The sequence below is a fragment of the Atractosteus spatula genome, chromosome 7 (assembly GCF_055471065.1).
Source record: "Atractosteus spatula isolate fAtrSpa1 chromosome 7, fAtrSpa1.hap1, whole genome shotgun sequence".
Taxonomy (NCBI): Eukaryota; Metazoa; Chordata; class Actinopteri; order Semionotiformes; family Lepisosteidae; genus Atractosteus; species Atractosteus spatula.
This window is the reverse complement of record NC_142712.1, coordinates 50,642,067-50,669,609: the sequence shown is the minus strand read 5'-3', so window position 1 is coordinate 50,669,609 and position 27,543 is coordinate 50,642,067. Positions and strand designations below refer to the sequence as shown.

The window sequence follows — 27,543 nt, the reverse complement described above, 5'->3', positions numbered from 1 at the left end:
AGTGAGGAGGTGACCTCTCTGTACACTAATTACTGGAAGTTCTGGTCACTGGGTGATTGATAGCGCTCTGCCAGGCTGACTCCCAGTCTCAGCCTTCTCCGGCTCAGCCACAGTGATACGGTTATTAATGGAACCCCCAAACCCCTCCGCAGGCTGAGCCCCCCCCCGACCCCCCGCGCCCCTCAGCCACACGCTCTTCTTGCACACAGCTCATTGCCTGGTAGCAAGGAAACTGTAGGAGACTGGAAACACGGTCTGCCAGCCTCCCATCTGGGCCCGTGTCTGTCTGTCCTGCTGCAACACAATGGCAAGCGTGCTGCCAGCCCAGGTTTGTTCTTGAGATACCCAGGGGAAAAAACGGATCACTCCCACTGCATAGCAGAATGAGCCATCACTGGTTTTACACAAAGCTCTCGACTGAACTGTACCACAGAATCAGAATAAGAAAATACAATATATAACAATATTTTAATTCCATAGACCTGTTTTATGCAAACTGATCTCAAATGAAGGAAACAGGTTTGAAATATCCATCACCTGGTGCCGGCGTCCATTTGATCTTGCAGTGAGCACAACCTGAAACAGGACCACCAGAGGACTCTAAAGGCTCCCTTGGGTAACTATGTGCAGCCGGCCACGGCTTCAAACCTTTAACCAGACCTGTCCATCCATTCGCAGAAAAAACATCCTGATCAACACCGTTTGGTCACAGTCCTCTCTGCCGGACACTGATTTTCTCCTTTCGGATGACTCGGAACCTGAACAGGCCAATCCAGTTCCAGAGGACTCTCCCTGTGTCCTCAAGGTCTCACTAGCGGAAGGAACTCTGGTCTTCAAACCAGGTCCTGAACTAGGACTAACAAGTGAGCTTGAGCTACCTAGCCCAGAAGGAAAACATGGGGTGTTCCTAACTGAGAATCAGGGACAGCTCAGAAAGTAATGACTTTCCAGAATAGTTTGCATTCAAACACAATAACCTTGGTGCTTCTGATTTCATTCCTGAAGTATTTCCTGTGATAGAAGAAGCATTACTCCTGGAGGACATGGCAGAGTCCAGGTCACTGCCCACAAGCCTGTGGAGCTCAGGCTATCCACTTGTTGATATTTACTTGTCATGCATTTCAAATGTGTGTCAGAGCTGCACCGGGACAATGGCTGACATGGACTCTTTCTGATGTGTGTGTACCAAACTTAGCCACCCCAGTCCCTTCTCTACCCCAGGACAGTTGGTGACAGAGCTTCTAATGACTGGAGTATCATCGAGAACGGGGGAGCAGGCTGCCAAGCCAAGAGGAGCCCCTCCATGTACAGAGCAGCACAGCAGCATTAATGAATGGGTTCCGGAGTATGATGAACACATCGCTCAAGGTGAACTTCTGTTCTGCACTAGCCTGGAAAATTGTAATTAATCTCCACGTCTGGAAGAAACTGTAATTATAATTAGAAATTACATCTAGCTTGCTACTGTATGGATTGCATACATATAATATACACTCAAGACAGACACACGCACAGCCCTGACAGATTAAAATGAGCACCTGCTACAGTGGAATTGTCCAGCCCATCATCAGCAAACCCCATACACAAAGTACCAGTGTCTTCCACAATCAGACACATTTTTGAGTCAGTCTAAGAGAGCAGACACAGCTGTATTTCAGTTAGCACAGTTTTTTTGCTTGCTATTGTGCTATTGGTATATTATCTCCATGTTTAGACATGACTCAGGCTCTGTGTGTGTTTTACAAATCATCTGCTGTATCAGCTCACACTAAAGTGCCACTCTTTCCCAGCATCCTCTCCTTCGAAGGCAACAGCAATGCCAACGTCTCTGGGACTAACCTCCCCCTTGCTTACCTGGGCCAGGTAGTTGGCCATCTCCGAACTCTGGGATCTCTGATCTCTGAAGAACATTTCTAACCCCCATCCCCTTTAACTGCAGAATTACCTCCATGAACGAGATCCCTAAACTCCACACATCCGAATGGATTCCGTACTGTTCCCCCGATATCCTTTCAGGCTGCAGAACAGAGAAACACAAAAAAACACCTATAAACACCTAAAGGAATTTACACAACATGCTTACTACACCACCAAAAACCAGAACCTTAATCCCAGTGTATTTTCATTAAGAGGCCGTGTCACAATTTGTATCGTGTATCCCCCTCTTTTGCTTGTCATGACATCAGAAACATAACAGAGGGGCTTAAAACCTTTTGTGCTTTTCAGAGAGATCTTATGTTTTTCAGACACTCTTGTGCAGGTCAGCCCCTTGATTCCTGCACTGGTTAAAAATCCACAACAGTCACAGCAGAAGTGACCTATTTTCAATGGCTCTTTTACTACAGTACTGAAGCTCCCCACGGGACCGGAGGGGGGTACGGGGGGGGGGGGTGCGAGGCAGAGGCCGAAGGAGCTCAGCGGAGAGTGAAAGTGTATTTATGCCACACTCTTTCCTTTGTGATCCAGTATGAAAAGCAATGTTCAGCAGGAAGCCAGGATCTATTGTTTTACTTCGTTTAATCTTTAGGCCGCGATTATTTGCGGGCAGATAACCTCCGCGTATCAAGGAGAAAAGTAATTTCTCTAATGCACACATGGGAGTGGAGAGGCACAATCCTGTTTGGTACCATTTCAAAAGGAAAAATGTAATTTAATTTAAAAAACGAAACGCACAAAAAACCCCATAAAGCAACCAGGGGAGGTATTAATAGAGGATAAAGACGACAGAGAGCGTCTGATGTTAACTGGCTGTTTCATCTGCCTTGATCAGCCCTCACTGCGGCAGTGTGATTTTCCTAATGGCCCAGGGCTGGGATTGGGGATGCGGGATTAGTGGACAGACGCCTTCCCGGGACACTCGAGCCTACTTACAGCCATGTACGCGTTTGTTCCCACGTATGTTTTCGCAATGGAGTTGACCAGCTGCAAAAGAACAAAACAAAAAGATGAGCATCTGCAGCGCAACTGAAGGCGGAGGAGAACCCGGCACACGTCCTGGCGCACAGGAACCCGGTCCTGGTGCTGGTGCTGGTTCTGCCAGCGGCGGGCTCTTGGGTCCGTCGAGGAGCCGCGGCAGAGCAGGTGCCGGAGTGCTCAAACTTGGCGACGCCCGTGACCTTTGAGAAGTTCCCGCTGCCCTTGCGCGCCGCCAACAGGAACGTACAAAGTCAGTGAGAGGGTCGGGCTAAAGCGGTCGGTTTCTGGAGCCCTCTGCAGCGCGGGGAGACCCAGGGAGAAGAGGGGACACGGGAGAGGGGGGGAGGGGACGACGAGCCCTGATAACATCTACCACTCTGCTGACCTCCCGCTGCTGGGCAAGGAGAGGAGAGGAGAGAGTCATTCAAATCATCGTGACGGCGTGATCTGGGGGGTCACTATTAGAGGGGGTCTCCAGGGTTGGGCCGGGGGTGGGGGGAGCGGGGATGGAAATTAATTAAAATTGGTTTCTGCCGTGCAGTGAGTGGCACGCGCCTATTGTTGCCCTCTGCATTCATTCTTCTGGCAGGCCTGCCGGGGTCCCCGAGCTCAGGCTCCCAGTACGCCCGGCCTATTGTCTGAAGGAGAAACAGCTTCTCCAGTCAAAGGCGCATATCAATGAACTGCACTGTTTGTTGAGTAGTAATTACAATATCAGCAATTTTTGCTGTCGTTTAAACAATGCGCAATCATATTCCGAGGAAGGGAAGTGACCTGGGGGAGAGCGCAGATGAACACGAGCCGGTCTCCAGGGCGCGCACACCGGCGCCGATGCCGTCTGAATGGGAGCCAGCAGCGGAGAATTGAGACGTGGAGCACGGGCATCAGGTCCGACAGCCCCCCCCCTCCCCCACAAACACGCCCCTCGCCCCCCGCCCCGAACAGCAGCACCCCCCTCTCCACACCGTACCTGCGTGCTGACGCCAAAGTCACACAGCTTCACCTGGCCCCGGGTGTTGACCAGCATGTTGGAGGGCTTGACATCTGCCCGGGCAGAGAGAGAGAGAAAGAGAACAGTCACTGCAAGGAAGGAGACAGAAAGGAAAAGGAGAAGAGGGAAGGTGCAGGAGAGCAAAGCACTCCTTGCTGTAAATGAGCAGAGCTGTAATTACAGCAGGCAGAGAGATTAATACGAATTACCATCCTGCCTTCCTACCTCGGTGCAAAATCTTCAAGCTCCATAAGTAGGTAAGACCTTTCACCACCTGGATTTGAAAAGAACAAGGGTTTAGAGATGGAACTTCACTGGCAAACACTGGTACTGTTTATACATAAAGCATAAAGCACTTGCTTTCTCAAACGCAGGGCCTCTCAGATTGATTCTCAGGAGTAGGTTCTTGTTTATGGTACAGCTGTTCAGACAAATACCAAACAGAACTCCAAATGTAATTACATGAAACATATTAGCTCCTTTAAGAAGGCCAGTAAAACAGACAATTCAAGGCGTCTATTATGAAGGAGCAGTTTACACCTATTCTATACATACATGTCTGCATTTCATTCATACCTTCCTGGAAGAACAGTTCACAACACTGCTACAGTTAAAAAAAAACGTTTCTAAAAAAGTCCAGCACTGCAGGGCTGTGAGGCTCCTGTCCCAGCAGGCGTTTTATTCCCCGCGCAGAAACAGGCTCACAGTGTAACCCATGCAGTGCCCGCGCTCCAGCCTGTATAAAAGACGGGTTTGGATTTCCACTGCTGCAATGAACACGCACGTCTGCACAGAGCGGGCTCTCTGTCCTTCGCGAGAGTGCAGCCCTCACAGAGCTGCCTTGGCCGATGAGCACTTCGGCGCAGGTCCTCCATCAGTCTCCGAATGGACAGAGGCACAGTACACTAACACGTAGTTCTTTATAGAGGATAACCTGGGAGCTCCACTGCTACACTATTCAAGAAATCTCAGGCTGCAGTACACATACTCTCAGAGATCCATTGACCTCACCAACATAAAATCACTTTTCCTGCTATCTTGTATTCTGTAGTTTTTTTATCGTTTTAACTGATGGTATCAGCCCTTTTGCACTTTTGTTCTATTTTACTTATTTATGATGATGATGATGTCTGCTCGGGCACTGCTGGCATAGAGTTGCTATAGACGTGCTACCGAAACACTGAATAATCCCAATTTCCCAAGAGAAGCCCGATGGTCAGCAGGACTCGTCACCCGTACAGTAGTTAGCCAGGGCCAGACAACTGTGCCCCGTGCCAGCCACCAGAATATCCCGCACTGCTAATCTACAGCTGTCTGACGTTTCACAAAAATGTCTTTCCTTTTTTCTTAACCCCACCCCGCCCCACATTATTCAGGCCCGTTATGGGAGACGACAAGAGCTTCTGGCAACAAACTCCTGAGCCCGAAACCGAAAAGCCCTGGAGGCCTGAAGCAGAACAAAAAGTTCCTCCTCCCTCCGCACAGAGTTCAGAAGCAAAACCGCAGATTGGAAGAGCTGCTGCCGTCACCCTCAGCACTGTGCACAGATAATTAGAAGTCTTTGTCAGGAGAGGGAAAGAAAGGGGGAAAGTTGTGAATTGAAATTAACAGAGACTAAAGAGCTGTCGATCTTTGATTACGGGGAATGAAAGACAGTGGTGGAGGAAAGGGATAATGAAGGTCGAGACGGAGGCACCGCAAAATCAACAGGTTTTAATTAAATAGTATTTGGAGTGTCAGCTCCATCATCACATCCTTCATCATACTCTGATGGAGCCCCTTTCAAAGGGATTAAGCCACTAATAATCCAATTAAGATATTAACACCCGAAAGCCAATCGTACATTCACTCTTATTGATTCCTTTTGGCTTAGCGTCTGGATGATTTTTAAACTGGAAGGAATGGGCAGTGTGTGAAAGAAAGGCTAAGGGGAGACAGCCATGTCCCAGTCCAGAAGGCAGGCTCCTCCCATGCCCTGCTTATCCCCGGAAACGCAGCATCGCAGAACAAGCAGATATACTAAGAGACACTCTGCCCTCGAATTAATTAAATTCCATTTATTTTAATGAGATTTCAAGGCTCCAATGGCACCCTCGGAGGCACGTGCACTGGAAAGGTTGGAGATGAGGTGTAAAGATAAAAGAGCTCTTGCAGACATGTGGTTCTTTGGTGTCCAGCAGCAGGGACAAGACCTCATCAGGATATAGCCTCTACAACCATGTTTCCGTGGGATGATCAGAATGCAAGACACTCACCGCCACAGCGATCCTGCCGAGCACGTGCTCCGGGATTCTCCTGTACACATCCAGAGAGCCCCCTGCACACAACACAATGTTACATTGCACACAGGCTGCCGAACTACAACATCCAGCCGTCGTTCTCACTGGAACAAAACTCATTTTCATTTTAGAACAACTCATGACCATAGATGGTAACTGCAGCCTTGCATCCTAAAGACAAAATGTGCTTAATCCTACTTTTTGTAAAATCAATAAAAACAATAACAATAAAAAAGGCAGGGACAGAGTGCTGCACAGTGCATCCTGAGCTGTGCTGTGATGGGATCTTTCATACCTTAAGGTCATTGTACCAGAGACAAGGTAATGATGGTTACCAGTATACTCAAGCCATAATCACTGAATACTGTCACTGAACAGCCAGGTGTAAAGAAATTGACCTTCAAAAAGATGCTTAGTTTTCATCTGGAAACAAAAAAACAAATCAATTGTGGTCAGCAATTATTGCCGTTTCTGGAAAAGGTATAATGCACTTTATTTGAAAGAAACTCTTTATATCTCTATGTCAGGAAAAAAGCTTCTCAGATCAATAAACTAATAGCAGCCGAATGAGCAAGATAGAATGGATTCCTCTTGTTCACAATCTCCGTAATTATCTATTGTTCTTAACAGTTGCATCGCACTGAAGGTGGAAACTGAAATCTGGAGGCCAGGAGTGGTGCTGCAGAACATTCTCACTGCCAAAGCTTTTAGTTCGCTCTGTTCCTACCTAATGGTACATCCGCTCACCGAGGACAAACACACACTCTCTCTTGGCTCCTAGGGACTCAAGCCTAATCCACCTCTCACACCCCACGACAAGCACTAACCACGCTAGTCGCTCAACGATCTGATCTCAGTGTGTCATTAAAAGCAAGGGCATCAACCATGTAGCTTTTAACGCACACCAACGAAACCAGCGACATCTTTAAAATTGACTACAGTTAAAACGCTTTTTGGTGCGCAAGTGTAAATGGATATGTAGAGTAGTGCAAGCGATGGGAGTCTAAATTTAGCCCACAGTCAGCGATGTACCCAGGGACATCTTGCATCCCGACTTCCACTCTGCAGGCAGGGAGACAGGGGCTCACTTCAAAACCCCTGCAATGTTAACTGAAAAAGAGCAAGAATCTAAAAAAAAAAATAGACTCACCATCCATGAATTCGGTGCATATCGATATTCTGTTTTCCACGAAAAATGCACCATAAAATCCTATAATGTAGGACGAATCACACTGCAAATGCAAGACATGGAGGACAGCAGATATTGGTATCAGGCGCCGACAAAAACGACAACACATCAGGGAATGTGGACATGACTCTTCTCATGGGACATTTTCTCACTGTGCAAGACTAGACATCTACCTAGTCAAACACCGCCCCTTGCTCTTTGGGTGAGGCAGCCCCTCCTAAACTCGTTTCCTATGATTACCAACACTTTTCAGTCATTTCTTCGAATATGCCTCCTGCTTTATCAAAATGAGCACCTCACCGAAGAGCGGAACAATCCAAAGTACTATCACACCCACCCGTGTTACAGATATGGGGGTTTATGGCACAGCCCATTCTTGGCACAGGAATAGGCCCTATACTTGTTGATTAGAGCCAAGCTATGAGATACAAGGGAGTTTGCTTCTGCCTCATCTTGAGCTGTGTGTTGTGTCACAGAGACATGATCTCTTTAACCTAAAACTATGATTTTAAATGAGCATTACAATGAGCAAATCTAGACCTTGGAAAGTCACATTCCAGCAGGCTTTAGATTTAAATTACCCTTAAATGGGAACTAAAGATGTAGACCACCTTAACAAGAACTTTAACTAATGAAGCTATGGACAGATCCTTTGACTTAAGATCATGAACACTATGGAGACTTATCGAACCAGGGTCATCCCACACACACACAGGTGAAGAACTTACAAAACTTAATGTATTTAAAAACACAGACACAAAAAGGCACGTCTACAAGCTCTTATACAGTGACGATTCAGAGTGATCTGGGAGTTCTACTAGATTGTGGCTCACTGGAAGCTTGTGAGAAGCTACAACATTGTGCCTCCTGTGTTGTCCTCTTTAATTCACTGCTCAGCTGCTGGCAAGACTCGAGCCACACCTGGCAGATCTCCGTGAGCGAGGGGACTGGGAGCCATGATAAATTATTCAATCCAAAAGAAAGAGGGACTTTCAGACAGCGAACACTCCCAAGCCCAGGGTTTCTGAGAACTGAGACAGCGACAGTGATACCAGCTGGACGTGGGGTGCTGGAGAGGACACAGAGGCCTGGGCAGCACAGGGTGTGCAGAGGTGTGTGCGCGCAGGTGGCCCGGTAGACAGGAGGCGTACCTTGTACAGGATTTCGAGTTCCGACATGATCTGCTTCTGCAGCTCCAGGGTGATGTCTAAAGGAATAACCTGAGGCAGGAGGAAGGACAAACACACAGAGGGTCACAGAGAGCCCGAACACGAGAACAAACGAAACCGGGCCGCGCAGGCTGCCTCACTCATCTGAGAAGGCGTGCTTCCGTCACTGGCAACCCAATACCTTAACTCAATACGAGAGCAACCTGTCTTCACTCCTGGCCACTGCCGGCCCCCCAGCATGAAAACACAGACAACAGGGCATCGGAAAAGGGAGGTAAGCAGACAAGCTTCTGGAGATTGAGTCGAAACCACACTGCGCTAATTAACTAAACCATTACCGGCTATTAGGCCAATTTTGATTTTTAAGGACACCCTCCCCTCCCTTGGTAACCTTCCCCCAATATTTTCTTGCTAATTACCCTTTTAACACAGAAGCATTCTTCACTGGCGGAAGAGTTTTTATGAGCCCTCTTGTACTTACTCCTCTCCAAGCTCTGCCAAACCACTAATTAATTACACAGCCATTCAGCGAGTCTCAGAGAGGGGCCGAGACCTAAATACGCGGCATAAATAACCGCAACTAGTCATGACTACCCGGCTCAGTCATTTTCAGGGAGCCTATCGATCCTGAAGTGCCATGATGGAGACGCCATTGTGAAATAATGATGCCTCTCCTGTTCGCCCCGGCCGCGGAAACAACTACGCAGTACAGCGCCATCTGCACTCGCGGTGCTGCTTGTACAAGCGTGGTTCACAAGGACCGCACGCGCTATTTAATGATCACGTCAGATCCAGGAATGCACAAGTAGTTTGTTTTCATAGATGAAAGATTCCAAACAAACAACTGTATCATACTGCCTCCCCACTAATGCTCCTGTGACCTCTGGTAGCACCATCCTTTAGTTTGCCGCTAATCTGTTGCAGAATTGTAGTTGTGGTTTCTAAACGGAGAACTAGCACTTGATTCCACAGTGTATTAATAACCGCGAACGAGCACAGCAAGCGGACGGGTCAATCGGTGTGATCAGGAGATGGCCCGTGGCTTCTTGCACACGAGATCTGCGAGATGACCGAGAAAGAGAAGGAGGGAGGGCAGAGACAGGGGAGACGGAGAGAAAGCGAAGGAGAAAGGAGGCAAGTGAGCGAGAGGGAAGGGAGATGGACGAAGAGAGACACAGAGACGAGGGGGGGAGTTTAACCTGTGAAAACGTCTTCTGCTCTCCAATACACCTCCAGGACAAACAACGACAGCTTGTCAAGTTAAATATAAGCAGTCAAGTGGAGGAATTATAATTTACTCTTTGTGTTCAGGCCTAAATTAGTGCGAGGCTATTAAAAATCCACAGTATAAATAAGGCAATTCATCACCCCCTGCCATGGATGGCTTCCTCTATTTGCCAGAGCAGCACTCTTTCCACTTAGGGAAGATGAAGCAGAATCACAGGTCATATTAACTCACTAGACTTTTAATGTACTTATTTCATCCGGGGCCACCTAATTGTCTTTCATCCATCCCAGCACCCAAAAAAAAATCAGGAGAAATTTTGGGAAGGGAGACATCGGAGAACAAAGGATTAATAAGACGGTCCGTTTAGAAATAGGGGGAAGCCGCGGCAGAAGAGGCAGTCACGGCGCAGGCCGCGACACTGCTCTCTCTTTACCCGAGCGCTGTTGGCAGATGGCGAAAATCGCCCCCAGGGAGAAACAGCCCCTAGGGAGCCCGGAAGGAAACTGGACCTGGGCGCTGTGTTCTTCTGCGGCAAAGCCCACAGAGATCAGACTCGCAGTGCGTTAATAATCCGAGCTCTTCCTTCTCTGCCGTCAGCGAAAAGAGTGCCAGCGAGGCACAAGAAACAGGTCTTTACCTAACGGGCCTCCTAGGAGACAGAATGCTCTGGGTTGAACAGCACTTGAGGAGGCCGAGATGATTTCAACTTTAAATGCATTGCACATTTCACAAATCTGAGCACAGCAGTTTTAATTAATTACATTTATATAGCACTTTTCATCACAAAGCATTTTCCATACAGGAGGGGGCCCGCTGGAGACATTCAGCACTGCAGTGCATCCTAACTCTTCAAGGGGACATGCCAGTCATTATGGCATGACAGATCAGACGGAGAATTAAGAACTTGCTTCCCCAATTGAATTAAGAGAGAAGTTTGTAGGAGGCCAGACTGTGAAAGCAGAGTAGAATGTTGCATTTAGGAAATTTAGAATTGAACACCCTGACAAATTGTCAGGGGATCCTTAATGTCTAAGTATCATCTGGATGGCACCTCCTACTGTACAGAATGGAACCTAATGGTTCACCAACACCATTAACTACAGCCTGGATTTCCACAGAGGTCTTTCATCCCAGTACTCCTCAGGCCCAGCGCTGCTTAGCATTGGATGTTTGAAAAGACTGGGACAGAAGGTGGAAAAGGCTACTGGTTGGCGTGGAGACGTGTTACAATCTGCTGCAGGAACATTCTCCTCCTCCAAACCATGAGCGTGCACAAACCTTACCTTCACCGCCAGTATCTTCCCACTCGGGACGTGCAGAGCTCTGCGCAGAGACAACAGAAGCACATGAGAGGGAGAGACAGGCACAGGGCTCCACACACCACACGACAATAGTGTAGAACAATTTGAAAGATGAAGTAGCAATTTTCGTCTGGGTTTTCTTAAGGCAAAATCCAGAGGCAGAAAGGGGTTATCGTCCACGTCTCAGCACAAGTGGGTGTAATATATGAATTTCTTTCTGACTGTTTACGGTAGATTTTTTCTCTGTACCCTAGTGACGTTCGGCATTACAGTGTGACAGACAAACACAGCCCCCTCTGCCCTCTGTGAGGGGGAGCTGCAAGGCAGTGAAGTTGCCATCTACACATGTTGAGTCCCACTGCATGGCAATATGAGGCACTTAAGGCACTCTAACAAAAATTGGAGTGTGTGGGTACTCATGACCAGGATTGGGTTCCCCTGGTTTAAGTTATTACGAACCGCAGGATTTGGCATATTACTTTATTTTAAGTCAGGTCTGCACAGTTAGATACATGAAGCTAAAATAGTAGTAAAATCTTCACCTATTTGAATGGACTTTCTCCTTCCCGAGGAAGAAGAGTCTTCCTGGTACCAGAGTCTTCAGCTCATAAAACCTGCACTGGGTCAAACTGCTCAGCAATGGGAGGCTCCTGTCACTGACTCAATAACGCAGAGACCTGGACAGATCTGGGCAAAGTAAATGACAAACCTGCAGGATCTAAGCAGGCTGGCACCCGGATGGGCCACTACAAGGAGAGACGGGGTGAAAGGTGGTGGACAGTGAGGTCATCAGCTCGTAACGCACTTCAGACCGGCCATGTCAGCAGCTTGTGTGGGTGAGCCTGGCTCAATTTCCCAGGGAGGGGGTTTCGGATTGCACGCAAATTAAAAGCGAAGTCTTGATAATTTAATTATGATCCTCGTTAATTCATCTGTAGAGCCCCCAGATTGGGTTTCCAGAGGCCGGGGTTTTCGTTTACGAAGCGCTGACAATAACAATTTAACATTTAATTATCCTGCAGGACGGGGTGCACAATATCCAGGTCCCAGTCTGGCACACAGTGTCCCAGTGACCACGCTCCTCCTGACAGGAGGCTACCTGAGAGAGAGCCAATTTGTTTACTGCAGACAAATATGGCATCTCAATTGTCTTGACCTTCCTCGACAGGTCTGTAAAGTGATTAATGTGGTTTGGAGAGGGGATACGGTTACAAAAGGATACAATTCTAACCTGCTTGACTGTTTTAATTAATGGCCAACACCTTTAAGTGGCTGCTGCTGTAACGTCCCTGTTTAAGAACAAATATTTACCCCCCCTTAACTTCAGACAAGCTTCTCTTATCCCTTCATTTTCCTTCATGAGCTCTTCTGCCAAAGCGTGTGAAGTTCCCCTCCTTCCTTCCAAAGAAAATCCTATTCTGTATCCTATCTGGATCAGGAAGCTTCTAATAAACGACAGAGGCAGAACAAGCATTCGCTCAAACAGAATTTTAGCTTCAGCTGAAATTCTCCATCGCTGCTTCAGCCTCTGCTGTACTCAAGGGGCTTCGTTCCAGTTTTTAGTTTTGATGGGTTGGTCTTCCTTTAAGCTGCAATCAATACCTGTTAAGCAAGAGCTGCGTCGCTTAATTAAAAGAGGAGGAGAATGTTAATTGTGAAACGAGCCGAGGCGTTTTCGTTTCTGACAGTAAACACGGGTGGCCTTGCTCTCAATGTGCTGCGGTCATGGGGATATCTGTCAGTCGACTCGCAGGTTTCAATTTTTTAGCTAATAAGTGGGCTCAAACCTAACCTTTCCACTGGCCGGTTCCCCCCATCACTTTTCCTGGCCTCCTTCCTCGAACCACCCCACCCTGATGAAGATCCCATCTCTCAGCTGCACCTGCATGTCCACAAATATCCCCATCTACATCAGCTGTACCGTCTTCTGTCCCACTTCACACATACACCATTTCACGAGTAGCAATATATACACATCTGCACTTCATTTAGAGCTGACAGCCTGCACTGTCCCTTCTCTGGTCTGTTCTAATGCAATGTAACTTATTACAATTCAGCAGAGTTCAATCAGTGGTGTCCTTCAAAATAAACACGACTCTCTTCGGCTCACCTGTGAGAATTTATTCTACTGTGGACAAGAGGTACTTATACAGACGGCCTCAGCGTTACTCATACTCGCAGTTACCCTGACCCCTGTAAATGTGTCCCATTCCCCTGTATTTTATTTACTCTGAAGCCAGTGTGTAATGAAAGCTCCTGCATGAAGTATTCATGGCCCTTTCTAAAGCCGCCATCAGCTGACAATCAGGGCCACAGTCAGGCCTGGGATTTGGTTACCGCGCTTTAGAAAAGACACAGCGGTGAACGATTCACCCAAAACGATCGGCTGTATCCCTTTACACCGGGCTCGGCGACACGGAGAGTGAGCGAGAGAGCACAAACCGCACATGCGCTGAGCCGGGAAGGACAGACCGCTGTCGTGCAGCGACAGGGGGTCGTCAGGCTTGCAGAAAAGGCTGAGAATAGCGCGCTCTTTGCACACGCACACCTGTATTGCTGGACTCTCCTCCCCAGCCATGGCCTCAGCTCCCGAGCGCTATCACAGCTATCACAAAACAGTAGCGGCCATCTGCCTTGACTTTTTCTGATGCGCTGCATGGCTGATCAGTACAGAAGATTCTCCAGTTTCACAAGGAGTGCAAGTGTGTGCACCGGGAAACAATCTGGGGACCGGATCTGCTTCTGCAACTGGCCAGATGATTCATCCATTTCATGTCGCACAAGCAAAAGGCTTTTTACTGGCAAACCTCTACCATGAGCCTCATCTGGCTGGAATCTATCCCATTGTCCCCTGGAAACTGACTCTCCCCCTGGGCAGGACACCAGTAATAGGGCCACCATCCCAAAAATGCTGAACTAATTCATATACCTGGGCGGACTGGAGTGACCAAGGATAAAGCACCCTGGGCACTCAAACCTATAAACCCTACAGTCAGCAGCCCAAAGCCACAACCACTACTCAGTGGTGCAACCATTTGCCGAAATGCACATACATTACATATTATATTATTGAATGCACAGATGTAATACGATTAATGTGCATGTTTCCTCAAAATCAGATGACTAACATTAAATATCCAGCACCAGGTGTTGTCTTGCGTGCAACAGCCTGTGGAGGTTAAAATCTGAATCGCCTCAAACTGCTGTACAATGAGGAGATGAATCTCTACTCCTGCAGGAGCCACAGCCCAAACCATTGTGGGTCATCTACCACGGAGACATCTTATTAAGATGGCATGTTTTTTTTGTAAAATAAGAGTGATGGACCAGACTTTGGGGCAGCATGGTGGCACCATGGTTAGCATTACTGCCGTGCAGTGCTGGAGCCCTTTTAGGTCTCTGGGCTCGATTCCAGACATGAGGTGCTGTTTGTGTGGAGTTTCTGTTCTCCCCATGTTAGTGTGCGTTTCCTTTCACAGTACCAAGACAAACTGGTAGGTTAATTGGCTTCTGGGAATAACTGGCCCTGGTGTGCGTGTTTGTGCCCTGTGATGGACTGGCATCCCATCCAGAGTGTACCCTGCTTTATGCCCGTTTCTTGTCGGAAAAGGCTCCAGCTCCCCCCCGGCCCTGTATTGGATAAAGCGGTTAAAAATGGATGGATGGATCCTGTTTTTTTGCACTTAAAGGAGTAAAAAATACTTGAAATCAACTATTGCACAGCACTGAGAATTAAAAAAAAACATTCTGAGAAATTCCAAGGACACGGCCCTAAGTACTCCAGGCATTAAGACGTACCCCCTAATACCCCACCCACCCGCAGCTCAGCCACTTGAGCAACAAGAGACAGAGTGAGAGCAAACAGGAGTGAGAGTGAACCACTTTAAATAACTCTCCTTTTAATCGCAGGCTAAATGCACACTTCAATACTGGTTTATACAGTCCTCTGCAAAATTACTGTAACTAACAAGCAGAAATTTATCAGCTTCAGCCAAAGATCAATGGGAAAATCAATGGGAACACGGTTCACATCTAAAAAGCCCAACGGCAATTTAGGGAAATTACAGCATGTAAATGCATGTGCTTTAATTGACCAGTTTCATCAAGTAGGCCGTGCAAGCTGTCCGGACAGCAGTTATTTACTCTCTCCCCACAGCTTATGCTCCGTGCAGCGTAAACAGTTTAGACAGCCCGGGCTGCCGATTCTGTTAGAGTAAAACCCAGCGCCGAGGTGATGTAGGGCTGGCACGGTGCTGGTGCCGGAAGAAGAGAAGAAGGCCACCAGATGCAATTCTGTCAACATCCATCGCTCGGGCACCCCGCCAAGCCACCCAAGAGCCGAGTCAGGAGGGGGAAGGAATCCACTGCTGGCAGTGCCCAGCTGCAAACAGCTGGAATTGCCTTAAAACTCTTTATTCTTTTTGCCAAAACCCAATCAAAAAGGAAAAACAAATCAAAAAATATTTTAAAAAATACTTGCTCCTTCATGCTTTTTTTCCCAAGTAGAGCTCAGGTTTATACAGTATGTGTGGCAATGATATGTCTAACATGCTGTAGTAAGTGGGAAAACGGGAAATTTAAGGTATTTAAATATTGTCTGTTCTCGACGCCCTCATAAAAAAAACAAACAAACCCGCATGGTTGTGAAATGAGCTTTCCCAGCAGGAGCTGAACAGAAATGCAGAGCACTGGGAGCCGATTCTGATCACCTGAAATCACCAAATGTCCATCTGGACGGATGTTGGGGGAGGGACGGTATTGGTTTTTAGTTTATTTTCAAAACGCCTTTCAGAGTCTGGGAAAAATAAAACGAAACAACCCAGAACAAAAAAACCCTTCCAATAAGCAATAAGAGGATCTGTTCCTACTGCTCTGGTCTCATACTTGAGAAGTGTTTAACGCCTGTACTGTCGATTTGGAAACAAACAAGTGATACGGAGAACGGGGGCGTCCCGGGGGAACCGGGCGGCTGTGTGTCAGAGACGAGCGGCGCACAGCGGAGCAGCCGGTCGCGGAGCCCAAATAATCACGCGGCAGCCAGGGACGAGGAGGCGGAAGCCCTGAAGACCGGCCGCTGAATTATTTTTCAAAAAGCAATTTAAGGAAAATACCCAAGGTGCCGCTCCTATACAAATGCTCGCCGGAGCGCTCAACGGTCAAACAGGTTTGTGTTTTACATTACAGGGGCTGTTTAGAATACAGACGCCGCTCCGCGAAGTCTGGGCAGACAACACAAATTACAGCGCAGCGAGGCTGCAACACGCGCCCCCGCGCCCATGCTCTGCTATCCCGGACTCTGTACATGTCACCCAGCTGTTATCCCCTGACCAGCAGCCCCCTCCACCTGCCCCCTCTGCGGGCTCAGCGCGGGCGACACCACCCAGAGGCAGGGCAACAAATGCCACCGTGCGGCCGTCTTTTAACCCAGGCAGGGCGTACCATGCTACATTTTTTTCTATCGGTTTTTTTTGGGGTCAAAGCTTCAATTTTAGAAATAAAGGGTCCCGGAATTGGCTTTGATGTAAGCTCAGGTACATAAAATGTTTTATCCTCGGCTACACTAGACACTAGAACGGCCTGCGAATTCAAAGAAACGATTTCTAATTTTTTTAAAATAAATCCCCACTAGCGAGGTTTTGGATGCAGGCGATGTTGAGAAAGATACATATGCAAATACTGGGATCCTACAGGAAACACGTTAATAGATAAAAAGCGCATGTTTTCATATCATACATAAGAAGACAACCTTTTTATTTAATTAAAACGCAACAAAAATGTTTTATTGGACTTGAACGACAATTTGCTGCTGGGATTTGGTTATTCTCTTTCGGAAAACAGGTTACTCTTAAACATTTAAATATTGCTAAACCAGCTATTTTCGAGAGAAAAAAAATCATACAGTATTAAATATTTTATATATATATACAAAAATCAAAATGTGATCGGCTATTAAAACATCATTTGACATCTCATCTCGGAGGTGAGGCGCGGCCAGCCTCCCGCAGCCCTGCCGGCCGGGCTAATGAAAAGCAGTTTATTAAAGCAAACAGTTCCCCACCATTCCCACCGGACACAGCCTGGAGCCGGGCCATTTAAAAACAGGTTAACTAAACTCAGAGCCGGAGCACTGGGATCTACACACCAGCAGGCGCGCACAATTACACACACACACGCGCGCAACACAACACACCCACACCGGCAACACAGGAAATTAAAAAAAATCAAAGAAAATAATAACAATAAAACGACAAGTTTTAAATTCAGCAGGTTTTTACTCACTACCATAAAAGAATATATAGCGGGAGCATATTGATTTTTTTTTTTTACTGGGCTCAATTGACTGAAAAGTTGTTTGTGTAGCAATATTGGCTTTCCCAGTATAGTGGAACAATTTCCCTGCCTGAAGACTGGTCAGGTGCCTTTCCTGAAGTATAATTATTTTGTCACAAAAGAGAAAGGCCATTAATGAAACCGGGTCCCTGCAGTAAAACAGGGAGGAAGTGGCAAGAGGCAGTAACCCCCCCCCCCACCAGAAAATAAATAGGATTCATTTTTTAATGAAATTTAGTGTCGCCCAAAGACGACAAGCCTTCTGTTAAGCCAAGGTTAGACTGAGAAGTGATCAATACTTCAATCTCAATAAACTATTTCAATAATAGTGGATTCAGGTGGAAACGGAGTTTGAGAATTTCAGCTCAGCGACCTGTGACACGCTGTCATGTTTGCTGAACAGTGATAATACATCATTCCTGTAACAGAAATGAGTGGGTGCGCACTCACACACAGCCACGCGCAGGGAATCACTCCCATTCTTCAACTTCAGAATCAATAGCATACAGGCTGCCAGGCCTTCAGATCATAAAAATAAAAAAAGTAACACACACAAGACACACACTAACCTGCCTGATGGATGTCAAAGGGACATTACAGATTTACGGGGCCTCTTTGTCCCGTTGAGTGTTAAATTAGCAGGCAGAAATGCTACAGTCGTTCTCTAGTAGGCAGTAACTGGTAGTGTCTGCATCTGGTGCGATCAGAACAACGGCTCGCTGCAGATTTCTAAAGCAGATCAAATCTTTCTTTCTGCATCCGACATTATTCACTTCTCTGCAGCCCAGTGCACGCTATATAGGGTGTAGAGTTCACAGTTTCTCCTTCACTTTTGAAAATCACATTTTGGCTGAGCAACGTGGCCTTTAAACTGCTCTGCTTTCTTTGAGGCGCAGGGAGAAAGCTCTATGCCACAGTGAAAATCGGACTTTCTGGCAATGCGATCCTCATGTTTTGAGGCTGTGGAGCCTGGGAGACTCTTCTGTATTCGGATCCTGTTTTGTTCTCAGTTTTGATTTTCTCCTTATGCTTAACCTACTAAGGTTAAGCCAATGTTAACCTTGACCCCAACCTTGTTAAGCCAGGTTATATAAAACAGAGTACACAGACTGACTTAAAGAATAACACTCTCCTTTTTTTAAAAATGTAATATGTAATATGATAAATATCACTTTTCTTTAGGCCCAGTTTTCTGCAGGGGCCAATCTAAGATGTGCTATACCAGAACAGGGCTCTGCGAGAAGGTGTGAGTTAGGAGAACAAGGAACCTGCCCCCCGTTTGCAGGGCTTCCTCTCCAAGGGGTACATGCATGCACCCCAAGACCCAACGAGCTGGCGTGGAGCAGTCCCTCACTTACTTGTACACTGTGCCTCCGTTCCCATGGCCAAGCATGTCCCGGTATCGTATGTCTTGTTCATTCATCTGACGGAATAAAAGGAATAAAAAAAAAGAGAGAGAGAGATGCCATGAGGAAGATAGAAATGTCAAGGAAAAGCGACTCAAGGCCATAAACAACAAGCAGGCCAGGTCATCTCAAGTTCAGCAGCAAGAAAAGAGAGATCAATACAACATTTGCTGTCCAATTTATAAAAGACAATACCAGGGGACAAAGTGATGGAAAGTTTAATGACAATTTGTTTGCCTGGGTCGTTTCATTAAAGTTTGATAAAAGGTGTCAAAATGGAATGATATAATGTGGCCCAGCTGCTGTGAGGCTGGGGAAACTTTTAAAAGGCGAGCTGACCCTATTCCCCGATGCGATGCTGCACAGCTAGCTCCCTGGTGCTGTGTCTCACTGCTCAGCCCTGCCAGTGAAATTAACACAGCGCGGGCTGCAGCTACCCGCTAGCGAGAACATCCCATGCAATGAATTCTGGCGTTTTATTTGTGGGGGGGGGGGGGACAGAAAGTAAAAGAATGCAGTTTTGCCTTTCCTTCTTAAATAAACGTTTGCCTTTTTCCACCTCAATTACCTCTAAGATGGACATGAAATAGACAAAAAGTCTTATCTTTTTTGATACCCCCCTTTCTCAGTCTGTTCTTGGTGTAGATTCCCAACAAACTACCTAACTCTGTGCATGGAAGCTTGTTCAGGGAGATCTTTAAAAAAAAAAAGTCACCCAGTGATTTTCGTGGCTCAGTAAGTAACTGGATAACCAAACTAGAAAAATCAACTGATTCCACTTTGTAAGACTGTGGGCTTTTCAGATTGCAGTTTGCTTCATTCATATGGGAATGAGCTCATTCAGCTTAGCAGAGCAAACACACAGCTGTGTGACAGGAGTCTCAGACCACAGGTTATCACTGTCAGGACTGGAGAGGAGGGCTGAAGGTTTAATTAAACCAGGTACTTAACATGAAACTGTTTATAAAGGTATGCAACTGATGTTTTTATGCTTAACCTATTTATATCAAAGTTAACCTTGACCCTAAGCTTGTTAAGCCAGGTTGTATAAAATAGGGTATACAGATTGTCTTACAGAATGATAGCCTCCTTTAAAAATAGTTTGATAAATATAACTTTTCTTAGGATGTATTCTTTCTGCCAGGGCCAATCTAACAACATACCCTACACGAGAACATAAATATTGGAATACTGGAGTCAAAAGAAACGCTAAGCACCTTTGATAAGATAATCAGACTCCTTTGCACTATCAACAACACACAGATTTAATTTAGTATGAGCGAGCAAAATAAAAGGAAGAAAAAAAGGGAACAGAAATAAAAAAAAACTCTCCTGCAGCAGGCAGTCACACTTCACAGGGAGATTTAACAAATTCCCCTCTACAGAGCCGAGACTAATCTAGAAACACAGCCTGGTTGCATGTTCCCTGCGAGCAGCTGACACTTTATCAATTCCCAACCAAACAGGGTGGCATTTAAGCTGAGTGACAGATATTAGATAAATATTTATATCACATAACCTATATCAATAGAGCTCGAGCAGAGAAAGCTATTCCAGAGCTGTCGATATCTGATTTTACTGAAGGATCATCATTTTTCTTTACTTTTCTCATGGAGGCTAATATGAAGTCGATATGTTACTGTCAGGGCTAATTTTGAGGGAGAGCAGAGTCTCGTTGTTAACGTGCAGCTGTAGCATGCCCCTGCAATTCAGGACAATTGATTCAGTTACAAAGCGACAGTGAAGGAGTGAGAGAGAGAGAGAGAGGGAGGGAGGGGGGGAGAGGAGAACAGAGGAGAACGAGGGAGAGCTGCTGTCAGCTGTCAGGGGGATGCAGCTCCATTAGTCCAGAGTGTTACAGGTGACACCAGGGGACCGGCGCAAAGAGCCGCTTCTTAATTGTCTCGCTGACACACTCTGCTTCAGCCACTTGATACATGGAGGCTGAATGGAGCTCGAAGAGGTCGCGACAAAAGGGACAATGAATATACATCGCGGGTGATAAAGATTTCAACCCTCAGAAGCGTGAAAGGGGAAGTGAGCAGCAGTTAAGAAAATCAATAAGGATCTTTCATTCGAGAGGACACACATGTCTCAGTCAATAGGAGCTAATAGGCCAGCCTGATCGCTGAAGACAGGAGCTGCCAGCCGCAGCACACTCCTACACACTAACGCACAATCCCATGCACTAACAAACAGCGATGTGCTTTCAAAAGAAACACCTAGAGGGCTCAGACTAAGGAGCTGCTTCTTCTAAACCACCTATAAGATACAATAAGGACATTTCATTACATAATTCAATTTAAAAAGCGAGATCACGATAATGGGGGACTCCTATGTCCCTTACACAGGTTGGGAAAGCCCTGCCTGGGAGCAAGGAAGCTGAAACGGAAATGGAAGAAATGGTTAATGACCTTATTGAGTTATAATAACCCCACCTGTTGAGGCACAAAAAAGAACAGGTACTCCTACTGAACTCAGCTATATTCATCTTGCTCTGTCCTGTTTCATCAAAGAGAACCATCAAAGATTTCAGAACCAAGCGTCGTGTCTTCTGAGGTACGCTTTAAACTCCTCCTAACAAAACCAAATCTAAAGGACTCAGGAAGACAGACCTGGACAGAATGTGTCAGAGTTTATGGGGAGCTGATGTGTAATGGGTGGCTATATATTACTAGAGAGAAACCAGTATTATTGATTACAGACTCAAGAAAACACTGGAAAACTGATGTTTAGTAAAACAATGGAAAAAGGAAAGTATAAGGAAGCCACAAAAGATATGAGAAAGCTTTGTTCAGTTTTTCTATTTTTTACAATTTGTCCGAAGTAAAAAATATTAATTTTGTCCCTTCTGCATAGCTAAACGGTGTCTTTAAATTTTAAGAAGTACTTGGGGAAAAAAACAAAAACAAATCAGGAACACTTTTTGCTCCAAGGAGCAGAGGAAAATGCTTAATAAAAATCTCCCCCTAAACTGCATGACATTCTCAGCATAATATTCTTACATTTATAAAGTCCTGATAGAGGACTGGCAAGATTTAAAGCCACAGAATCGAGTACAATCTAGTGAACTAGTGATCGAGTCCCTGCAGTGTGACAAGAGACCTTACCTGCCCATTCGCTAAGATCTTCTTCAGCTCAGCAGAGGATTTCTTTAAGCTGTTGGGCAAAAAAAATATTTATCGGCGTGACTTTAAAAGCATATTCGTCAAAGGTAGATTTTCCTCCCCATCCCCCTGATTCTATTTTATTCAGCTAATGTAAATCTTACCCTCTGCTGGCTCTTGTGAGATCGGCATGTACTGTAAAAAGACTAACGACTGCTTTCCAAAAGTATGTGAAGGGAAGAACACTAATATTTTCAGTAGCTCTTGAGGTTGGGGGTTGCAAAGAGCACTTTCTCAATAAACAGAAAACAGCTGCTCAATCATGCATTAAAAAAGCATTTGGATTTGAATGAAAACAAAATCGGACCTCACGCATAAACGCAATTATTCATCAGCTGAGGTCAGTTTCCAGGTCCTTATTGACACATGCCAATGTATTAATTAACTAATGCCCTGTTAAGATTCCAGAAGCTGTAATGAATTTATAAATGGAACTGCAACCCCTGATCTAAGTGGTTATGCTCTACACGCTCTAGGTAAAAGAAAAAAAGTTGGGAAATTCCTGGCGCCTGCTCCCGTAGGGACCCGAGGAGCTGAGCAGCAGCAGAAGCTGCTGGACACAAGCTGGCTGGACTGCTGATGATCTGCACCACCAGGGTGCTGGTCTGTGCTCTGGGGGCGCGACCTGCGTTTACGCCTCTGTGGCGCCCCACACTGCTCACCGTGGGCGCGTGCCGGGACTTCACGTGCCAGCGCGAGTTTGCCGTGCCTTGAGCTGGCACTCAGATCTGACAGCAGACATTATAAACCCCCACGGAACAAAGGGAGGAGAGCGACAGAGAGAAAGGGGGGGGGGGAAAGAAATGTAAGAAAGAACCATTCAACTGCACTGTCATTACACTAATTAATTGTACAATTAATTCGGCTATTCCAAAAACGGCCTTCTAACTGTTCTTTGTAATTAACGTACAATTTGCTGAGAATGAGCACAAATTTCTTCAGCTGTATCTTCCAATACTCCAAGCTGTGCTTTTCAGGGGACGCTAATTAATTACAAATAACAAATGACTCTCCAGTGGCTTTCCTCACTACAAATATGAACCTTTTCAATTTTTTAAACTTTTTGTTTCTTTCTGTAGGGCTTTATTTTTGTCCACTGTATGTAGCCGTCTTGTGACACGGTGGTGATCTCTGAGCAGGCATGGACTCCCTTCCCTGCTCCCGAGTATGAGTCAACCAATCAATCATCAATCACCCAATCAATACTTATCACAGAGTACACTTGTGAAGCTTCAGTGCCAAGTCCAGTCCACAGAGTGATCATTCATCAATACTTCCCAATAATAATTATAGTAATACTAGTCACTTGTATTACTATTCCAATATTTAGCATTATTATTACAGTGATTTGATTATATTATGGTCTCTTTCACAGAGAACTATTGCTCATCATGGTTTTATAAGTGGCCACTCTTGTGCTACTGCAGAACCTACCATGCCAAATGAATGTGTGTCGGCACTGCACTATAACAATAACCATAACCGTACCCTAATGATGCCCAGGAATGGGAAGGTGAGGCGCTTCTTATTGAATTGAGTTTCTTTTGAAATATTTCCTACCTGCCCTGCACAAATCTCCACAAGCACATGACCCCGCACAACATATTATTCTCAAAGCAAACCTGTTTGTTTGTCTTCCATATTATTCTGCAGGACATTCGGACTTTTTAATAATTTTGGTGCTCAATGCACGCAGCAAAGGGATTGCTCCAAATATCCAGAAAGGAAAGCTTCAGCAGAGGCAGAAGTGGCAAAAAGCATCTCTGGAGTTAAGGACCTCCATGATCAATCAAGATCAGCTCAAGTAAGAAAAGAGGAAGGGTTTTTAGTGGACGTCCTACCATACTGCATCACTGCAGAGGTTCTGTATCAGTGCTGGCTGCACACAAAGTGCCAGTGGCTCTATCAAAGTCCTGCCCATCTCAGCAATGTCCAGATTGTGGGAGCTCATGGCCACATGACCGGCACTGCCACTGCCGCTAAGAGAACTGGCAAAGCACATGCAGTGTTCCTACCAACTCTTCTGCTGTGACAAACTCGACACTTTCGCGGGAAGCGAAGCAGAGCACAAAAGACTAATGCCAGGCAATTAAAAGATATACAAAAATGATCTATGCCAACTCTTCAGCTGGCACTCGGAAAGATGTATGCGCTTTAAAAATTCCTCACGTTTTGCTCATCCTTCCAGTGAGCGGTATTTGTTTTGCGGTGGTTCTGCGACGCACTGACGGCCCTGGCCTAAACCTGAGAGCTTGCTAAAATTATCGCCGGGCCTGCAAAGTCGCCCGTCATTATTCGGCATGCGCTGGAGAGAGTCGGGGTGGGGGGGGGGGGGGTCCCCCGACAAACCCCACCTCCTGGGCCTCACCTCTCGTTGGGCAGTGTCTCGGAGGCGACGTGTGCGCAGTGATTGGAGGAGCCGGCGCGCGTGTTCACCTGCGGGCACAGAGACAGTCTCGATCAGCCGACTGCGATCCGAGGCCTAATTAACCTGTGATTTGCCATGAATCTCTTCAGTTCATCGGCAAGGTTAATTGGCTTTTGTGTGCTAGAAAGAAAGGGGGAGAGGGGAGAAGGGAAGGGACCTGTGGGGGTGTCTGCTTTACGGCAGCAATGGCAAGAAGCAGACAGAAAACAGAGCACCCACAAAAGAAATATGTGCAGGCATGCTCGCCCCACTGGGGAAGGGCCTCCTTGTTCCAGAGAGGGCTTGGACATTACACAGCAATGCTGCTGTTGTTCTCTCCCTCATATGTAACCTAAATTAAAAACACAGGGAATCTGCCTAAAAATAACTTGTGTAATTGAGGTCCGGAGGTCATATTCTCCAGCCCGGCTAAAGCAGGGATTCTCTCATTAATTAGTGCCGATAAAGACCTAATTTAAATGTATATATATTTTTTTGTTTCCAAGCCAATTAATTTTAAATTAAGAAAAAAGTGAATGCCGGGGGTTTCACACAAGCTACAAAAACAAAAGTGAGAAAGAAAAAAAAAGCACAGAGGTATATTAATCACCTATAGGATGCTGAAATTAATATCCGCGTTAATCTTTCTCTAAAAGGATTAACAGCAATTAAAATGTCAAAGAACAATGTGCGAGCTATACTATCGTTTTCTCACTAAAATTTCAATTCAAAATGCTCTTTTATGGCACGATTTCAGTCATACACATTTCATACTTTAATGAAACAATGTAGCTAATCTTCCAGCTTTTGGAAAAATAAGATAAAGCATTTCCTTCTGGTAAATTTGTGAGAAAATACAACATATCACTGGCCATATCAAAAAAGAGCATCCCTTAAAAACAGCTGAAGATACACATATTCTAGGGCTCCTGAAATAAATATCCATGAGTGTGCATCAGGCTCTTGTTTAAAACAATGCCAAGTTACCCAGATACAGCTGTGATTTAAATCTGCTTCATTGTGGGCTAGATGCTTTTCTACAGACATGATGGTTCCTTGTCAGGCCCACTCATTTTAATATGCCAGGACCTTCAAAAAAATCACTGAAGACGGGGGCAGAGTTTCAGGGGCTAAAACCCAGTGCTACACCAGGGATCAGCCCAACTTCACAACCTCTCTATGGGCTTTTGTAATCCTCTGATTGGGAAGGAATACTCTGTGAGAACCCCAGTCTCTTGGAGCTATTGCCCCAGCCAGGCACCTGTACCCAACAGCTCCCCCCCGAAATCCATTCAGTGTGCAGCCTGACACCCCACTTCAGAGGAGTAGACATCCCACTGAGTGTACCTCCTAACCCAACACAGGAATGGAGAGCGAGGGACGAGCAAAAACGAGACTGAAAGGGAGCCCTGGTTTCACTTGACATTTCAATAAGTGGAACACAGCCTTACCAAATCCATTCCCAACTTTCCTGAAACAATTATTGAAATGGGTACCTTCAGGCCATGTATGTTCCGTTTCCCAGGAGGCTTGCAGGCTGAAACAGTAATTGACTAAATTGTAGAACACATCAGGGCCATTTACAAATTTGCTCAAAATGAATCGTTTAAAAAGAAATGAGGGTGACACTGAAATTAGCAGAGAAAATGATTGAGATGTGGCTCTGGAGACCTGGGCTGGGAATTAGGAAACGAGATTTTTAAACTTGCAGAAGTGAGCGTTTCTAAATGGGCTGCTGCCTTACCCACTGCACGAGCCTGACTTGTATTTATATACTATATTAAACACTGCACACACACACACACACAGCACTGTATATGGAAGACCTGAGCACCAGGCTACGTAGTAAGTAATTGGCAGATACCTTTCCAAATCTAAGAGCTAACAATGTTTGCAGTCTCTGTGTGCTGCAATAAGATCTTAAGCATTTCATTAGTGCCGAGCATGCTTTCCTAAGTATGCTTCGTGAAAATTCCCCTGCTCTGCTTTGGTTTTCCAGATTCCACGACCCACATCTCAATACATCTGTGCTGAATTGTGAGGCCACGGTTTAAAAAAAAAATGCACTTGATATTTTCTGCTGCAAAAAAAAAACAAGGTACAGGCCCAAGATCTTTAAACGCGGAACATATTAAAGTCAGAAGCAAGGAGTAAAAATTCTTCAGGAGGGAGTGATTTGCTTCAGGTAATTTGTTTCACGCCGAGAAATTCGTCTTTGGGTCTAAAAAAACAAAACAAAAACAGAAACAGCAGCAACGACAAGACGAGAAAAATGTCACAGTTCTAGAGACACGGTCCTCAACTGGCTTTTAACGGTGAGGAAAACTGGCTGCAAGGTGTTTTAAGAAATAAAGAAGGGATCTTAGCTACATGTTACAGATTGTACTCATTTCCTAAGTACAATTCTCAACAAATTATATGTTAAAGGGCCTGTCAATTTTGATTGATTGTCCTGCAGAGTCGGCAGTGCTTTCTCTCTCCCAGATGCGCATGTACTTTACCCCCCATCACGCCGTCACTCCCACCCAACACTCCCCACCAATGAGCTGTAATTATTAAATACATCAACTGTGCTAAATTCCGGTGGTTTGCAAATTTACATTTAATGAACGGTTTAATGATTTATTCCTACCGCTGCGACTCGACAAGCGTCGCGCGGCGGCCGGATCTTTAGGCGCGGGGCAAAACCCAGGAAGATTCAGCTCTCCGGCCAGAACCGGGTCAGCGCGTACACAGGTTCGCTGGACCTGCAGCAGCGCAGGGAAAGAGCTGGGGGGGGGTGGGTGGTGCGCGGGCCGTCGTGATGGGCACAGCGTGGCACAATCCCGCCGCGCTCTGTTTGTTTAGGGAGACGGTCTGATCGGGCATCCATGCAAGAGTAAGCACTAACACTGTCCCTTTTTTTTTTTTCCCCCAGAAAGAAAAAAAAAAGCGAGTTGCCTTCTGAATTGTGGCATGGCAGGGGGCAAAAACGAATCCCAGTTAAACACATCCAGGTACCCAACTCCCAACACGGCACTCACACAAGAGCGAGAGATTCTCTTCGGGTTTCATTGGCAGAAGTCTGTCTCAAGCTCGCTGGAGCCTCAAGGATGAGGTCAGACTCGAGTTCAGACCCAATTCCGGCTCTTTGCTAATCCCTTCCCATCCGCGGGAAAGC

At 46.1% G+C, this 27,543-nt stretch overlaps 1 protein-coding gene across 2 annotated transcripts in view; it reads right to left on the bottom strand.

Moving 5' to 3' along the window:
* map2k5 (mitogen-activated protein kinase kinase 5) overlaps positions 1-27,543 on the bottom strand; it is an 82,238-nt gene that overhangs the window by 42,468 nt on the left and 12,227 nt on the right. For both annotated transcript variants that reach the window (XM_088922515.1, XM_088922516.1), the window contains exons 5-16: positions 25,880-25,920; positions 24,345-24,412; positions 21,920-21,968; positions 18,762-18,826; positions 11,056-11,095; positions 8,527-8,595; positions 7,337-7,418; positions 6,163-6,224; positions 4,133-4,181; positions 3,887-3,960; positions 2,872-2,922; positions 1,946-2,017 (exon numbers count right to left, since the gene is read on the bottom strand). In XM_088922515.1, the coding sequence (XP_088778641.1) occupies positions 1,946-2,017; positions 2,872-2,922; positions 3,887-3,960; positions 4,133-4,181; positions 6,163-6,224; positions 7,337-7,418; positions 8,527-8,595; positions 11,056-11,095; positions 18,762-18,826; positions 21,920-21,968; positions 24,345-24,412; positions 25,880-25,920 (722 nt within the window). The remainder of the gene's footprint in view (positions 1-1,945; positions 2,018-2,871; positions 2,923-3,886; positions 3,961-4,132; positions 4,182-6,162; positions 6,225-7,336; positions 7,419-8,526; positions 8,596-11,055; positions 11,096-18,761; positions 18,827-21,919; positions 21,969-24,344; positions 24,413-25,879; positions 25,921-27,543) is intronic.